At 42.0% G+C, this 16,109-nt stretch overlaps 4 protein-coding genes across 8 annotated transcripts; 1 reads left to right on the top strand and 3 right to left on the bottom strand.

The window, feature by feature from the left end:
- Positions 1-70: 70 nt before the first annotated feature.
- On the bottom strand, positions 71-4,794 carry LOC122617557 (huntingtin-interacting protein 1). The gene is made up of 8 exons (XM_043793463.1): positions 4,513-4,794; positions 3,379-3,800; positions 2,588-3,318; positions 2,422-2,531; positions 1,612-2,358; positions 1,119-1,554; positions 649-1,053; positions 71-592 (listed from the first exon to the last, which is right to left on the bottom strand). The coding sequence occupies exons 1-8, from the start codon at positions 4,546-4,548 to the stop codon at positions 105-107; spliced, it is 3,375 nt and encodes a 1,124-aa protein (XP_043649398.1). The 5' UTR covers positions 4,549-4,794; the 3' UTR covers positions 71-104.
- A 448-nt stretch (positions 4,795-5,242) lies between these two features.
- LOC122617274 lies at positions 5,243-10,093 on the bottom strand. Of its 4 annotated transcripts, none has more exons than XM_043793059.1 (5): positions 9,645-10,093; positions 9,389-9,599; positions 6,949-9,288; positions 6,814-6,891; positions 5,243-6,754 (listed from the first exon to the last, which is right to left on the bottom strand). In XM_043793059.1, exons 1-5 carry the CDS (start codon positions 9,907-9,909, stop codon positions 5,266-5,268), a joined length of 4,383 nt encoding a protein of 1,460 aa, XP_043648994.1. In that variant the 5' UTR covers positions 9,910-10,093; the 3' UTR covers positions 5,243-5,265. The 4 variants fall into 4 exon arrangements, with proteins under 4 accessions (XP_043648994.1, XP_043648992.1, XP_043648995.1 ...); XM_043793057.1 differs by having other exon boundaries at positions 5,244-6,754; positions 6,949-9,336; positions 9,645-10,092; XM_043793060.1 differs by having other exon boundaries at positions 5,244-6,754; positions 9,389-9,590; positions 9,645-10,091.
- A 51-nt stretch (positions 10,094-10,144) lies between these two features.
- LOC122617275 (PAX-interacting protein 1) lies at positions 10,145-12,532 on the bottom strand. Of its 2 annotated transcripts, XM_043793063.1 has the most exons (2): positions 11,826-12,532; positions 10,145-11,771 (listed from the first exon to the last, which is right to left on the bottom strand). In XM_043793063.1, the coding sequence occupies exons 1-2, from the start codon at positions 12,420-12,422 to the stop codon at positions 10,296-10,298; spliced, it is 2,073 nt and encodes a 690-aa protein (XP_043648998.1). In that variant the 5' UTR covers positions 12,423-12,532; the 3' UTR covers positions 10,145-10,295. The 2 variants fall into 2 exon arrangements, with proteins under 2 accessions (XP_043648998.1, XP_043648996.1); XM_043793061.1 differs by having other exon boundaries at positions 10,145-12,532.
- Positions 12,533-12,732: 200 nt separating this feature from the next.
- Positions 12,733-15,937, top strand: LOC122616607. Its single transcript, XM_043792129.1, has 4 exons — positions 12,733-12,924; positions 12,983-14,851; positions 14,985-15,290; positions 15,343-15,937. The coding sequence occupies exons 1-4, from the start codon at positions 12,875-12,877 to the stop codon at positions 15,866-15,868; spliced, it is 2,751 nt and encodes a 916-aa protein (XP_043648064.1). The 5' UTR covers positions 12,733-12,874; the 3' UTR covers positions 15,869-15,937.
- The last annotated feature ends 172 nt before the right edge of the window (positions 15,938-16,109 follow it).

The raw sequence follows: 16,109 nt of genomic DNA on the forward strand, positions 1-16,109 counted from the left end.
GTAGTGTAAATATTGTGTGCATATTATTAGATATTATTTGTCATGACGGGCATTAATACAAAAAAGAATGTTTGTAAAGTTAGTAACATTAATAAATATGGTATTTAATAATCGGCGTTCTTGTAATGCTCCTTACGAAACGCTGAGAGTTTTAGTCGTTGCATTTGGAGAGCTTGTTCGGTTTCGAGTACTTTAACATGGATTTCCATTTCCATCGTTTTTATCTGTGATGGCGTAAGCTTTGCCAGCTCTATTTCACTTTGCTGCTCCAGTTGCGAGTTGCAATCCTTGACGGTGGCCACAAGAGTTCCTGTTGCCTGCGTTACGCTTCGGGAGGCTTTCGTTAAGTCGGATAACTTTTGACTATTACGTTCAGCCTTGACTTTGCTCGCAATAACCATTTGCGTCGTGCAGGCAGCAATTTCCTGGGCAGCCACAATGAGCTCAAAGTTTTTACCAGATTCACTTTCAATAGCCTTGTTTGCGGCTTCCACCAGATAGTTGGCTGCCTTTGCCACACTTTTCGAGGCGGATATCAAGCCATCTGACCACTGACTATTCCGCCTATAAAACTCATTAGCACTTGCATTTCCTGAAATAGTAAAAACTGATCAGTAAACTTCTTCAAATACCATAATATATAGCTACCTTTTTGGGAAGCCACAATTTCGTGTTGCAGAAGACGAGATTTTTGGATTAGAGCTTTGACACATTCCATCAAGGTGGTACACGCATCCACAATTTTTCCGTTCACCTCTAGATTTGTTTGGTTGTCCTTCTCTCGAGCCTTTGCAAGTAAATCTGTAATTTTGGAGGCTGCATCATCAATAGCAGCATCCATTTCGCGAAGCTCGATTTCGAGAAGCTTATCCAAATCAATCTTTTGTTCAAAGGAGGCCTTTATTTTCTCAATTAACTTTCCAATATCTCTCAGCTTTGTTTGTATATCAGTTACGATTTTCTGTTTTTCGTATTCCTTTGTTTCATTAATTAATAGGTATTGAAACAATTGACAGACATCTGTACATATCAGATTGGTTTTGGTGAAAATCTCTAAAAATAAAAGTAATACAAAATTAGTTTTCTGTCTGTGGTAGTCTTCAGCGTTATCAACTTACCCTGACCTGTCTCAATTGCAGTGGTTGTTTTGTAGATAACATCACATTGGTCGTATAGTTTAATGAATATGTAACCCAAATACATAACATCTTGCATTCCTTCTGTTGAAGCGACATAGCTTACAGCAGATGCGTTATTGAACTTATTCAAAATGATTTCCATTTCGTGTATTATGCTTGGCACCGCATCCAAAGGCTGTTGTTCCGAACCGCTTAACTTGGAGTTGCATATTTCCTTTACGGTTTTTATCACCAATTTTCTGAGTTCACTTAAATCAGTACTACAGATTTGGTACGAACTTGTCACCGAATCAATTTGCTGTGCTGCTTGCGTAAGTTTTTCCTCAGCAATCGAGAGTTTGCTTTGCAAATCCTCGTTGCGCTGACCCGCTGAAGTATTTTCCTGCTTAAGTTGATTGACAATTTCCTGGGTTTGCTAAAGAAAAAATAGTGGTTACGATATTGTTCTTGTTTAAATTTCTTTTTATTTTACCTGCAATGCACTCTCCTTTTGCTCCAAGTTGTTTAAAGTTTGCTGCAATTGAGCACTTTGTGCATCACTGTTGTTTTTATGCTCTACACGTAACTGCTCTATTTTAGTTAATAGCAATGCCTTTTCCGCCTCAAACGCTTTCAAATTGTTTTCAATTTCTATTGTCTTTGAACTAACTTGGCTTTCTGCGGTAGACAGCTGAAGCTTTACTTCATTGAATTCTTTATCCTTTTGCTCCAAGTTATTAATTGTTTGTTGCAATTGAGCGTTCTGAGCCTCACTGCTGCTTTTACTTTCAACATTTTGTTGTTCAATCTTCGTTAAGAGCAATGCCTTTTCCGCTTCAAAAGTTTTCAACATTTTCTCGATTTCCTCGGTTTTTTCATTTATTTGGCTTTCGGCGTTCGCCAGCTTTTCCAGGGTGTCGTTGAGGTTTCCATTGAGTTCCTCGACTTTTAGGCAATTTAACCTTAGGTTTTCGGAAGTGGAATTAATATCTAGTGCCTGAATCTCCTTTTGTTTAACAACATCATCGAATTTTTCCTTTATTTCGTTCCTGACTGCTTCAAGTTGTGTCATTTTCTCCTTGTGCTCTTCTATTTGCTTTTGCAGAGTTAAATTAGCTTTCTCTTTTTCCTCCACGTTTACTTTAATTTTGGAAATTTCATTGGTAAGCTCTTTAGTTTCCAACAATAGCTGTGAGTTTACTTGTTTCTCTTTATTTAAAGACTTGTTGCAATCACTTTGCTAATATTAATGTAAATAAGTGGTTATTAGTATAGGAAATCGAAAAATATAGTTTTGGCATACCTCTCTCAGCAGCTGAATGTGCTCATCCCGAATTTTTGTGTATAGGGTTTTGAGTTTATTAAATTTTTCCGATGATAACTTATGCTTTTCTTCTTCCTCCATTGCTTTTTCTGAAATATAACATATTTTGATATGACTTCAATACGTTTAATATGCATTTAATTACGTAAAAGAATAGGATTCTGATTCAGTTGCATCTCAAGATCGTCGTTTTGCATCCGGAAGGTGGCACACATTTCTCTCGCCAAGACCAGATCATTTGATAGCACAGTATTGTTCTGTTGCAGCTCCTGAACGTCGTGTCTGTAGCTCTGTCGCAGTTCATCGAAATTTTTTTGCATGGCGTCCAATTTAAATGACAGCTCCTCAATGCTAGCCTCTTTCTCGCTGATTATGCCCTCCAACATGGTTAACTGCTGTTGGGCTTGACTAAAGGCTTCCAGTTCGTGATTGTTGGTATCCACAAGGTCTTCAACAACCGGATCGGGCTCCTGTGGAACATGGACCACTGGCGGTACATAACTGGTGAAATCGTTTTGGGACTTGAAGTTCGGACTTGAGTCGGGCAATTCTGGGATTGTTATTAAGTCCTTGAAATACTGAAGCGGTCGCACGTTGTTGTAAAAACTCTTCAACTTTAAAAACAGACCGTGAAACCGATCTCTGTGTCCGGAAACAACGTCGTATGGTACACCATCATGTAGTTTAAACATCAACCGAACACTTAAATCGTACAACGCATTGGAATCCTGGATAAGGCAAACTATTGGCGCTAATCTACATTGTCCCTGCGGTGTCATCGACGACATTCTGTACTTTTCCATAGATGAAAATATCGTTAGCTGCAGAGCAATTATATCCTCCAGGTAGTCGAAAATTTCCACGCACAGTTGAAAACTGGAATCAAACGCTTTGTCTTAGTAGTTTGAAAGTTATAATTTGCAGACCCTTACTTACCAATAATTTAAGTCCCGATCCACTGCAATGAAGAGTTCGGTGAACGAAATGTTCAGAGTGCCGGGAAACATTCGATTTTTGTCGTGGAAATTTAGTTTTGTGGCCAGAAGCTTACTGTACGCCTGGATACAGCATCCAATGTCATCCTGCAGTAGGCCCCACATTTTCCCCACTTCCAGGATCATCTTCTTGTGGCTCTGCGAGTGCCTGATGGCACTTTCATGACCCTCCCGTAGAACCTTGTGCAGCAGATGCGAAAACTTCCAGGCGGTAAATCTGTTCTGCATCAAAGGCTGCCGGGAAATGATCATCCAGAAGGTTTTGGCCTCCTTGGCCTTGTGTATCATAATAATAATGGAGCGGGCATGTTTGGTCTTGAGTGGCGCTTCCAGGCCATTTAAAGCTTTGGATACGCTGACGTTCTGAAATGGAATGTATACATTGCAGTTTGAAAAGCTTTTCAACTTAATGTTTTCTGATATGAATTATCTAGAGCCATGTTTGGTTTTTACAATTTCGAAGAAATGACTGACTCAGCTTATAAGATATGGACGGATTTTGGAGGACGATATCTATACTAACTTTTAGTGGAATTCGTTTTAAAGGGTGTGACTCAGTGATAGACTATTTAGCTTGGCCTTTGAAAGTCAACAAAACATTTCGATTCCAAGCACAAACATTGTGTTTGATATGAATTAATCATTACCGAAGTTAATCTAAATACAAGTTTTGACTTCTTATCGTGCTGAATTCGGGTCGGTAATCACAAAATTTGAAAGGCCTTTGTTTGCAGATTGAACAATTGATAAAAGTGTATGTAGTCCACATATCATTCATTGCAGTTTCTAATTTTCTGGGTCATTCGAAGCGGAGAAACTTGGGATTAGCATGTTGTGTAGTCTCTGTGGTGTTGCAAAGCGTGTGAAAAGTGGATGATATTTAAAGCTGTTCCATATAATCTGGTTCAAGGCTGACTTCTTAAGCGAAATGTTTATGCAAATTTGAGCGGCGCGCCTGTAGTAGTTGTGTGCATAAACATTTAGTTATTTACACTATGCACATGATTTGGCAACACCCGTGCCTATAGTCTGCCGTGGATATTCTTGGCGGTTGGAATTCCTTGGGCTTACGTACCAGGTGGTAGAATTCCTTCTCGGCGTGGGTTGCCATTGTTTACTGACAATTCTTGGCGTACTTGCTGAACAAATTGGAATCATTCGCAGCGCGATATGTGTGCATTAGAGCAAAGACAGCAAAGACATTGGAAACGGGAGTTATCTTATCTTATCAACAATGTTGGCCATTGTTTTCGTATTGGCCGCACTCGTATTCATTCGGCTTGAGGTCGTGTGCGTGTATGAAACAATGAGTGTAAGAGTAAATTAGTCATATAAACAAATGTTGTTTTCCTTTATCGATAAAAGTTTATAGAGCTGGGCGGTGTACCGATAGGCGGGCTTTTTCCTATCGATGTTTTTTTAGTGCCGATAGTTGTCAACTTTTTGCATCACTATTCTGAGCGCGAAAAGAATTTAAAGCAATTTGAACTTTTTTCAATTATAATAAAGGCAATATATCATTAAATACGAACAAAAATATACAAATGTGGAATGTTTTTAATAGGACTTCAGCTTAGTTAATAGTATCTTCAAGCAGTTTCATTTGAGTTTTAAACGAGAGTTTTTAAAGCTCCACTTATTTTTCAAAAATGTTTAATTAAGCCATTGATAAGAAATGATTGTTTTGATACAATATATAACTCTGCTAACATATCTTTCTCATATATCTGATACTATACTATATTATCTTCGAAAACAAAAACCTTTTCAAGAACAATTTTGATATTTTTAAAAAATAATTTAATGTATTTTTTTATAACTATTGAGATTAAATTTGATATTCCGACTGATCATAGTAATCCGAATTTAAATTTTCCTGTGTCCAGAACATCGAGAGTTGATTTTGCATCTCAGCTGGGTATTGGTTCTGTGGTGGAATATAACGCCGGTTAGGATCTGGAACGGATGCCATCATCTGTGGCGGATGACATTGATTGCCATATGGACAAACTTGCTGTCTAAAAGTGGGGTGAAGAAATTGCGACTCTAGTGGAAATTCCGGTGGCTGAAAGTTGGAATCCATTCGTGCTATGTTATACTTGTTTACGGTGCGATCATAGAATCCATCTGGAAGCATTCTAATGTTCTCTTTCAGTTGTGGATAGTGGCCAGGGTTTCTGGGCTGAAAGGAACTTTGTGGATGATGTACCGATTCCTGAAAGTGATGGAGGGATCTAGGTTTGGGCTGATATGGTTCCTTCATTAGATAAGATTGCTGCATGGTTGGTGCGGAAGCTGGTGATTTATTGGTCATCCACTGATCTCGTGGATCTATAAGGAATTCTTCATCGAAAGGAGGGACATTTTGTGGTGCACTCACAGAGATCTGCGGCTGTAGCATATGATCCGGAGGCTTGATAAATCCTTGATGGTGACTTGGAGGAAGACCCGTGTAATGGTGAGGACAAGAGTTGCAGGGCGGTCGTCCACAGGTCTGGAGAAGATTCTCTCTGTTGCAGGGAGTTCTAGTCTCAATGAGAACGGTGTTCTCATTGCTATTAGCCTGGTTTCTGATTCCAGCACTTTCGCAACTTCGAAGTTTTCGTGGTTGCATCAGAGTCACCGTTTGCAGTGTTTCCACGTCAGTCGATCTCTCGGTGGCATTTGAATTGTGGAAAGCTACTAATTGGGAATTCGGAGCTGGATCTGTCCAAGTTAAGACAGTAGGTATTGATGGGATTTCAGAATAGCCAGAAGCTCCAGCTTCTGAGTTATGTATCCCTGTTTCAAACTGATGATTATATAGTTGACTTTGGTCACTTCTGTAATCTGATTGCCTATAGCGATTTCCGGATTCATCTTGTCGGAATTGATTTTCGTTATACACATTTAGTTGCTCAGAATGTTGGTTGCTAACCGAAATAAATCTTTCGCTATTCGAATTGTTTGAATCATTCTTTTGAATACCTCTGAGTTCTACGTAAGATGTCTTTCTTGGGGCTTTAGACCTATTTTCTGAGGATATATTACGTCGTGAAGAAGGATAAGCGCTGCTCAAAGAATCTGAATTGCCTGTTTGATTTATATTCTGCAGATTCCTATTTCTCCTTTCAATGGATGGCTCTTCGGTATTCGTCCTTGTAGGTGGAGAAGAATCTGGAACGTATACACTGTCCATCTGACCAACAGAAGAATTTGAATTTGCATTCTTGGTCCTTTTGGGTCTATTGGTTGGTAGTGCAACGTGATTTGTATTTGCAGGAGCCATTTGGAATTGGTTGCCATTAGGCATTGTGAATTTTAGACCCATCTCTCTCCTGAAATATGTTTTGATTAATATAAAGGATCATAATTGTCAGAAGTGAAGTAAACTCACCATTGTTTTGGTTGGAAAATGCCCAATTCTTCCGTGCCGCTCATTCGAAAAGGCACTTGCACCATTGGTGGTTTTTCCCTGGAATTAATGAGGTTTAAAACTATATTATTTATTTATATTATTATTTTGTTATACCTTTCCTGGTCCTGTTGTGAAATGTTAAGATCGTTCGGTTGTTGACTGTCAACAAGGATAAAGGTTCTTTGGCTTTGTGTGGGACTAATCGAGCTTTCCTCCTTCCTAAGCTGATTTATAATACTTGCATTTATGCTGTAGTCCGGAGTTTCGCATTGACCACAGTTCGCATTTAAGGTCTCATTTTCTGTTGAGAAATCATTGCATCTGACGAGTTCGTAGTCATCTGAATCGCTTTCGCAAGTTTCGTCCTGGAGTACAAGTACGTTTTCTGGACAACTCTGACTTCCTCGGCAATTTTCCGGTGAGTAAAGGTGTGATTTTTCCGATCTATTTGCTGGTTTCCTTTGGGGGAACTGAAGTATCCAGCATTCTGGTGCTGATTGTGAGCGCTGCTTGAAAGATACTCCTCGATTTCTATTGCCACTTTGAATTAAAGTTTTTGGATAAGACTCGAAGTTATTTCTTTGATTCGAGTTTCTACTGCAGATTAATTCCTTTGAACTGTCAGCTTTTTGTTCATTGTTTTGCTGCAAACTTGCTTTTCGGGTGTTTCTTTCAGAAATTAAATGGTCTGAAGTTTCTTGACATTGTTTCAAAGCTTTTGAAAAACTGTTTTTGGATGTGTTTGGAGTGTGTGCTTCAGCCTCCTCAGAGAATTCATCATGACCACAATCTATGGAGTCCTCTGGAAAAGTTTCGCCCCCAGAACTTATACGTTTCCTAAGTCGCCGTTTCCGTTTATTTCCAGTTTGATTTTGTGGCAATTCTTGACTTTTATTTTTGAATGGATTAACTTCGTTTTGTTCGGAAGATTTATTTGTTTTTGAATTACTCCTAAGTGAACTCGTACGAGATGTTTTTCTAGATGATGCAAGGGATTCGTTGCTGTTGATATTTAAGTTCATTTCTGGAGAAGAATCCTTTGGGCTTTCACTATTTAATCCTTCAAAATGACTTTCCCTTTCACTGAAATTAGTACTTGTTACAGTATAGCTTCTATTTGATCCACTCACAACAGAGGTATTATCAGAACTATTACTTTTCACGCTGTTTGAGGATCTAAAGTCGCTATTTGAGGATCTATCCACATAGTCACAATCCGTATCGGTTCTGCTGGAAGCATAGGATTCATTACAATGATACTGGGGACATTTATTTGCAGGTAATTCGATTTCAGTTGATTGGCTGTAAGTGGATACGCATTCCCTAAAGCAAATGTTCTTATTTTGGGTTCTATCTGCGAATCTTTGATTGGGCTGTCCAGATTCTCGTTTCATAATAGACCGTTGGCCCGTTAATATTGCGTTTTCACAATGACTTAAACAAGACATTGAATTACTATGGTTGCTCTTTTTTTGCAATTGCACTTGTTTATCCTTCATAGATGCAGTTTTAGAAGGTATTAGGTTTTGGTTTCCTTGTGTGTGGATACACTGGCAACGATGTTGACTTTGCCATCTCGGCATTCGACATCCATTCATAAAATGAGGCTGGCACACTGATCTGGGCATCATAACTCTTGTAAATTTTGGAATAACCCTTGGAAGCCTGCACATACAAATATATGGTTTTAGAATAGGTTTAGGGACATTTACGAAAACCGTTTCTTCATCCTTTGGTTTCTTCAAGTCCCCCTCCTCAGGATTTAAATTAGTTTCCTCTTTTTTTTTTGACTCTTTTAGAGCTTCATAAGATTTCATGTTAGATTTTGACTGAGTTTTGGATGACGTACTTTTCTTTTCCATATTGTTGGTCTTTGATTTAGGCTGCGGTAATACGTTTGAAGAATTCCTTGGTGAACTTTTCTTGAAACTTCCCAATGATGTTGCTTTTTGGGGATCAGAGGGCTTTAAATTCTCACTTTTATCATCATCTTTTCCTGGATCAATGGCTTCATTTGGAGATGACTGGTTTAATGTTTCCACACCAGCTTCATTTCTTTCGTTCTGAATACTCCCTACATTTGTAGATTTCTCGGCAAAACAGCGTGATACGTTTTTTTCTTGACTTTCAGGAGTTTTGCTGGCCAGTTGATTTCTGATTTGTTCAAGACAGCACAAAACAGGATCGCATTCTTCTTCGATTGTTTGCGTAGATGTTTCGCAGGGAAATGTTTTTCTTCCACGTCTAAGTCCCTTTTTCTTTGGGAATGTTATTGCTTTGCTGGATGAATTGATAGATTCCAAATCTGCAGGTGGAAGAGCTGGACGCATTGAGAAGTTTAAAGGCCGCTCTAGCTTACTATCCTTCTGTAACCTTCCTTCTGGGACAAGGGCTTTAAGGATCTGATAGTTGCTATTGCCTGGAAATAGCTGGGAACCAAATAGATTCTTCATGCTAATAGGAAAGGGAATATTTACTCGAAAGGGCACATTGCATTCAAACCTATTTACGATTCGTGTTTAAACAAAGGTTAAGCCACAAAAACCCTACTCACCATATACCATCGTCATCAAAGGGTTGTTCAATATTTCCAGCTGTTGACCTCTTAGGTGTCTTTTTACCTCTTCTACGTTTGGGTTTGATCTTAACGAGAGCTTTTTGATCCTGTTCAAAATTTGGATTTGACTTCTGAGTTTGGATTCCTTGCCTTGCCAAGGATTTACTTATGGATCCAACTTTAGTTAATAAGGGTTTTCCTTTGAAATCTTAAGTATTAAAATTAAGACTTAACATCTTCAATAGTTATTTACCAGTTAATAGATTTCGGGTAGAGTTATCTTTGCACTGAGCTTCTTGGCCTTTTGGCTTGCTAAATTTACATGGAAAAGTGACACCAATCTTTGGGGTTCTTGGGGCTTCTTGCCCAGACTTCCGGATACCCTCTTGTAAAGCCGTTCCAACTGATCCACCCAACTTATATCCTTTTCCCAGCATGGCTTTATTTCTTTCAGAATTGCAAGGATGCATTTTTTGACAGCAGCATGAGTTGTGATTCCTCTGAAAACCGCCGTACATTTGGCTTAAATTACAAATTCTTGAATTAAAACAAATGCAGTGGGGATGTCCCCTCCTCTGATTATATATTTAATAACAAAAATCTGTAATTTTAACAAAATGTGGCGTGCAGTTCTGATCCTTTCTTCTCGCTGTCTAAAGTTTAAAAAACTGTGAATTTAAAATGTGCTAAACCGAAATTTAAAGAGTTGACAAAAAACTCAAATATAAGGCTCTAAAATCCAAACTTTATTCGAGGCATTTCCTCCATTTGAATCAATTTTAAACGGAAGAATTGCACAACCTTCTGTTGAAAGTGTCATTTGTAAGGTATCTTAACTTGAAGAAACATTTAAATTGACTGTTCAAGGTAAGTTACGTCACAAATATAGGACTTTTCGAAATCCTTAGCGCAGCCAACACCGGGGCATCATGAATCGCATTTGGGCATACCGCTGGCAACAACAACTGGGACAAAATTGTGGGGTATGAGAACACTTATTGGACTGGGCTGGTTGACCAGATCTCATGGGCTGCTGCTGTTGCTGACAGGATAATCGCTGCAGCGGTTTCTGCTGGCAAGGAGGCGGCATTTTGGGCGGGCAAGGTGGTCCTGCTCTACAGGACTGAATCTGTGGACAATGCGTCATTTGTTGCTGTTGGGGCTGCTGAAAGGGAGTCATTTGGCAAGGAAGCTGTTGAGCATTCTGCTGGAAGTAGTTGTTCTGACCAGGCATCGGTAGTGGCACAGGATACAGACCAAACTGCACCTCTTGCTGTGACGACTGAGGAGCTGATGGCATGGCCCAAATCGTCTCCGACCTGGCGGACCCAATGGCTTGGCACGGAAAGCTAGCTGGAAATGATTGCTGATCCAATTGCGCGTCAAATACATGATCCTCTTCGACGGGCTGTATTGTTTCATCCGGCGGAGCATCGCCCACGTCCTGTTCCTCTGCCATAACGTCCATGAACTGAGTTTCTGGCGCCCAACGAGGGACCTCAGTGGCATTCTGGGATAGCACATGCATCTGTCGAACTCTCGTGGCTCCACAGGCACTATTCAACTGCAGTTGCACTTGGGCAATCTGCGCCTGAGCCTCGAGCATTTGCTTTCTCAGCTCCTCGGCCAGCATTTCGGTCAGGCCATAGTTGTTCTCCTCGATGCCATGCTGTTGCATCTGTGGCTGCAACTGCATTTGCTGTTCCATTTGATCACTGGCATTCACTTGCTGTAACTGCTGACAAGGATACATATTCTGCATCTGGGGAAGAACTGGCTGCTGCATCGACTGCTGCAGATTGTATGCAAATGCTTTGCTGGATTGCTGCTGATCCTGACACTTGCGACATCCCCTTGGTTTCGGATTGGGACAGGGTGCACTGCGTCCACAATTTCGTTGCTGTTGCTGGAAGCTGGATGGTTGCTGCTGGAAGCAAGGTTGTTGCTGTTGGAAGCAGGGTTGTGGCTGCTGATGACAAGATCGTTGCTGTCCAAACCAATTCCCATTCCCGTTCTGTTGCTGTGGACAGCCCTTGCACTTAGTGCACCTCGAAAGCGCTGGCGGTTCGTTGTTCATGATATCATCTTGACAATCCAGGCTCAGGAAATGTGCCTCGGTGACCTCGCAGGCGGTGACGATTTCCGCTTCACCCATCACTTGCTGCTCCTCATCGCAGATGGTCACGATATTGCCGCAATTGGGGAGCTCGGACTGGAACCATTGGCAAGTACCAGGACGATGTCGTGTGGGATACTCCCCTCGAAAGCAGGGAATTATCTTCGAGTTCGATGGCTTCGGTGGTTTTGGTTCCGTTTCTGGTATATTCACTGTGGGCTTCTCTTCCTCTAGACTTGGCTTTGAGTTCTCGGAGCTAATAGTCTGTAAATTATGCTGGCTAATCATTTTAAAATTTAACTGCAGTTCTGGTATTACGCTCTCCTGTGATTCCGGGATTGAACTATCTATGTTTTTCTCTTCTGTTTGCTTGTTCTCTTCGGTCAAACTGGAAACCCTGGAAGGTATCCTTTCGAACTCTTTTTCTCTGGCTTTGGCGACGGACGCCTCGCTTACCATCTCTGGTATCCTATTGAGCTCCTCCTCCCTGATTTTTGCCTTGACCGCCGGGGATTCATTACGTCGTTTAACTGAGGCCATCATGGACTGGCCAAGAGCCTTTGAGTTGGGTGGATCTCCGCCCAGCACATGTTTCACCGGCATGCCCGCCTTCAATCGAATTGTTGCCTTGGACTTAGCCTGCGATATCAGGGGCACCGACTCGGGAGTACCCATCGATCTGCAGACACTGGCCTGCCGGCGCCGACGAGGTGTGGGTGGGCAGGAAGATCGGGAGCGCATGGATTCCTGGCCAGAAGCTAAGCTCTGCGTCAGGGTTCGTAGCAGCTGCTGTCCGACTCGATTGGTGGTTTGCTCCGGTGATAAATTGAACTTGGGTGTGGTTGTCCTCGACGGAGGACTTGCATGACGCCAATAGGGACTGGGCCTGGTTGACTTGACCTCGCCATTGGGCATTTCTTCCTTTTCCCCAGATACAATTTTCTGTCTCAATTATACAATGCTTCCGTTTAAATTTGTTTTTGGCGTGACAAAGAATTTTGTAATGTCATTTTTTTGACCAAAACTTAAAAGAGCGTTTTGGTCGACAGCAATTATAAGCTAAACAAACCGGGGAAGACTTTCTGTCCACAAGGACTCCTTATTTTATATTAATTTCATATCACAAACTATAACACTGATTATAAGATGGTAGCAGCTCTTAAGCAAAGATCAGATCCAAATCAGATCTTGCAATTTTTTGAACCGAATAGTCTTAGTTTAGGACATCAAAAGTAATTTGTACAACTGCTACTTTTTTATTATTTTGACTACCGATGTTATGTTTGTGAATTCTTCGTAATTGACCATGAGTGAAGGTGGACTTTTACACAGAAGCAGGAGTTGTAGGTAACGCTTAAAGTTTAAAAATGTGCGATCCATGTCGATGTCTAAGGAGGTGCATGAGCTGCAATGGCGTGTAAGTATAAGAAAATAGTATGTATTCTCAATCCAATTACATTACTTGTCATCTGCAGAAGCTGTCCTCGACCAAGTGGCTGTGCCCGACCAAGTTGCTGTACTCGGCCAAGTTGCTGTCCCCGACCAAGTTGCTGCGAGCGATCATGTTCCCTGAATACGAGGAATTGTCGCGTCGTGTTTCCCGGGGAGTTCCAAAAGTTCTCGGACATGGTGCCACCCAGTTTTCTTCAAAAGTCGCCCAAGAGCCCAAAGAAACGGAAACGGTCGAAAAGTTGCTCAGCCTGTGAGGACAAATGTAAGGATGCGTGCTCAAAGGATGCATGTGTGGAGAGTTGTATGGATAGTTGTATGGAGAGATGTTTGGAGACATGTGAGGAAGGGAATGGAAATACGCAGCGGAATCCTGAAGATTGCGAACCAGAGGATGTAGCTAGGACTGGAGCCTACGGAACAGGATTGCAAAACTTTGCAGGAACAGGCTTTGGTTTCCAGCCGGGACAACCTACTATAATTCCGTGTTATGGAACCTACGGACCGACTGGCAATGCAATGATTTTTGGCATTCCGCCACCGACTCAATATGGAAACTTTGGTGTCCCAGGTCCCATGGTCTTACCAGTGGCTCAACCTACCTCAGTGGGTCAGGGAGATCCAAGATCTATTCCAGCAGCGGGTCTACCCACACAGTACACAAGTAAGTTCAATCCGTGCACCGGAGAGGTTTACCAATGCGGAGATCAGCAAATGCCAGCTGTAAGACCACAAGGAGCCGGGCAAGTACCTGCCTATGAGCAATTCATTCACAGTACAGGCATGGGTTTTGGCCCCAATAGTCAATGTAATCAATTTAATGTGACCCAAGGAACATTCCAACCACATCCAATAAGTCAAAGGCCAGTCACTCAAAGTAATCCCTCAGCTGGAAACGCACCAGCCTATAGCAGGAAAAATCCAGCCACGAACTGTGAGCCCAACAATCGGAATTATACCAATAATGTTCCCCAGTCAACAAATCAAGTGCGTTCAGGTGTTTCCAGATCGGAAGTTACGAACCAGCAGAGGCAAGTCACAATTTCAAGGCAAGTTCCTCAATTGCAGGCATCAAGGGAACAACTGCCTCAAGGTGCCACCAGATCAAAGTCTCTAAACCAACGAAGCCAATCCAGGGCAGATCATTCAGGCAGAGCTCCTAATCCAGCCAATAACATTGGAGCTAGCCATCTGAACCATCAGGTTAGTCCAAGTGCTCAGAGGTCCAAGTCGCTCAATCGCCGCAACGAGTCGAGAGAAGATCGTTCGGTTCGTTCACAAACCAGTAGAGCCCCATCTTCCCATCATTCTAATAATGATGGAGCAAGAAATGGAGATCCTAAGTCCATGCCCAAGTCAATGGCATCCGCGGCTGAAGTGCGTGCACGTAATAACAGGTCGCACAATTCAAGAAATCGCAATAAATCTGTAGGAGCTCCTTGCAATAGTCCTGTAGGTGCTCCTTCCAATAGTCCTGTAGGTGCTCCTTCCAATAGACCACCTGTACTTTATGGCCAGCAAAATGTGGGCATGGGCATCGACCCCTCCAATCAGTATTATCCCTATAATGATTGTGCTCCACTTAATGCCACATTTGTGCAAGACGGTAATCCTTTTTATGATCAGCCAGGTCAAGGTATAAATAGACCGAAATCCGCTAGAGCAGCAAACTTATCAAAGGAAGGACCCAAAAAGGATACAATTTCCCTCAAAGTTCCATCAAGCATGAAACCATCGAATAACAAATCCATTCAATGCTACTGCACTCGCTTTGATCCCAACAATCAATATTATCCTTATTACGTTTCCGAAGAATCAAATTGTCCACCGGGTGAAAACGCGAGCTCTGGAAAAAAGAAGACGCAGGAGAAGAGCTGCTCGGAGCTTCTCAGTCGGTGAGTTTAATGTCAGAGTTCGTGAGCTATTTCAGCTTTCGGATTAGGCTTACACAATCCATCATTCGGCACACATCTTTACCCGAACACAAAGTACTCTAAAGAGCTGTAATGTCTTCCGTATCCATTGCAGCATCACCGAGTCCTGTCCTCCGTGTGATCTGCAGAAGTGGTGTCACCTCCTGATGCCGAAGGACAAGGCCAAAAAGCAAACGAAACCGGCTGCCAAGAAGAATAAAAAATCGAATGGCTCCAGGGCCAAGAACAAGATGAGCGAGCACAGCGCCAAGGAAATAGAAGATACCGAAACTTCAGCACCAGAACCTCCAGGAGACGAGGATGCCGATTGTGTGCAGTCACACGACTGCAAGAAACCATGTCCGTCGCCTCCGACAAAACCAGAAATGCGCAACTGCAGCTGCTCCGCCAATTTGCCTGAGTAGGTATCCACTTCTGTTGAGAATCACATCAATGTCTAATGCATTCCGCAGGGAAAACGAACCATCTCCACCAGCAGGCTGCAATCCTGCTCCTGCTCCAGCTCCAGTGAATACCGGCTGCATGCCCTGCTCGAACCAATGCCCTTGGTCGTGGTACTATAATCCCTGCACCGGCTGTTACTACTACTGCGCGAATTGCTGCAATGGCTGTCGTAATTGCTGCAATTACTGCTGTAGTCCGTGCGGTCGCTGTTGCAGCAACTCCCCTGCTGCTCAGCTGGAGAAGATTCCTCCAAAGCCGAAGCAAAAGGAAAAGTCGCCAACCATCTCCTCTAGCTTGCGAAATTCCGGCGGCGCAGCTGTGACTCCAGGCAGCTGTGGTCCGCCTCCTGCGTTTGCACCCTGGAACTGTCCAAGGCAAGTGATCTCAACCATTCCAGGTTATTGTCCGACTGCCTCGCCACAGTTCAGTTCCCCATACAGTGGGCGGTGGGAGGCTGGCAGCGTGGACATTCATCGAAACAATCACCGGAATAACCAAGGTCCTTTCCGCATCAGCTGCGTGCGCCATCTCTAAATTATACGTTGAATATTTTTTACATTTTCACACAAGCCTATCTCTAAATAAAGATTTTTAAAATGTAAATGGGATTTCCGCTTTAATAATTGATAACAGGGAGATTTCTACGATTTTCCTTAGTACTTTTTATTAGTTCAAATCGGTATTTTGTTTCGTTTTCATTTTATACACTCTTTTATGTGTTTCTCTCTTTTGTATACCATATACATATATAGATTTTTTCGAAAGTTTTGTGGGC

The sequence above is a fragment of the Drosophila teissieri genome, chromosome 3L (assembly GCF_016746235.2).
Source record: "Drosophila teissieri strain GT53w chromosome 3L, Prin_Dtei_1.1, whole genome shotgun sequence".
Lineage (NCBI taxonomy): Eukaryota > Metazoa > Arthropoda > Insecta > Diptera > Drosophilidae > Drosophila > Drosophila teissieri.

Coding starts and splice junctions, on each gene's coding strand:
- LOC122617275 (XM_043793061.1), bottom strand. CDS start 12,422: ATGCCCAATGGCGAGGTCAAGTCAACCAGGCCCAGTCCCTATTGGCGT.
- LOC122617274 (XM_043793057.1), bottom strand. CDS start 9,909: ATGTACGGCGGTTTTCAGAGGAATCACAACTCATGCTGCTGTCAAAAA. Junction 9,600..9,644: donor TACCCGAAATCTATTAACTG/GTAAATAACTAT, acceptor TTAATACTTAAG/ATTTCAAAGGAAAACCCTTA. Junction 9,337..9,388: donor TTTGATGACGATGGTATATG/GTGAGTAGGGTT, acceptor AATCGTAAATAG/GTTTGAATGCAATGTGCCCT.
- LOC122616607 (XM_043792129.1), top strand. CDS start 12,875: ATGTGCGATCCATGTCGATGTCTAAGGAGGTGCATGAGCTGCAATGGC. Junction 12,925..12,982: donor TGCATGAGCTGCAATGGCGT/GTAAGTATAAGA, acceptor TGTCATCTGCAG/AAGCTGTCCTCGACCAAGTG. Junction 14,852..14,984: donor TGCTCGGAGCTTCTCAGTCG/GTGAGTTTAATG, acceptor TATCCATTGCAG/CATCACCGAGTCCTGTCCTC.
- LOC122617557 (XM_043793463.1), bottom strand. CDS start 4,548: ATGGCAACCCACGCCGAGAAGGAATTCTACCACCTG. Junction 2,532..2,587: donor TCAGAATCCTATTCTTTTAC/GTAATTAAATGC, acceptor GTTATATTTCAG/AAAAAGCAATGGAGGAAGAA. Junction 2,359..2,421: donor ACATTCAGCTGCTGAGAGAG/GTATGCCAAAAC, acceptor CATTAATATTAG/CAAAGTGATTGCAACAAGTC.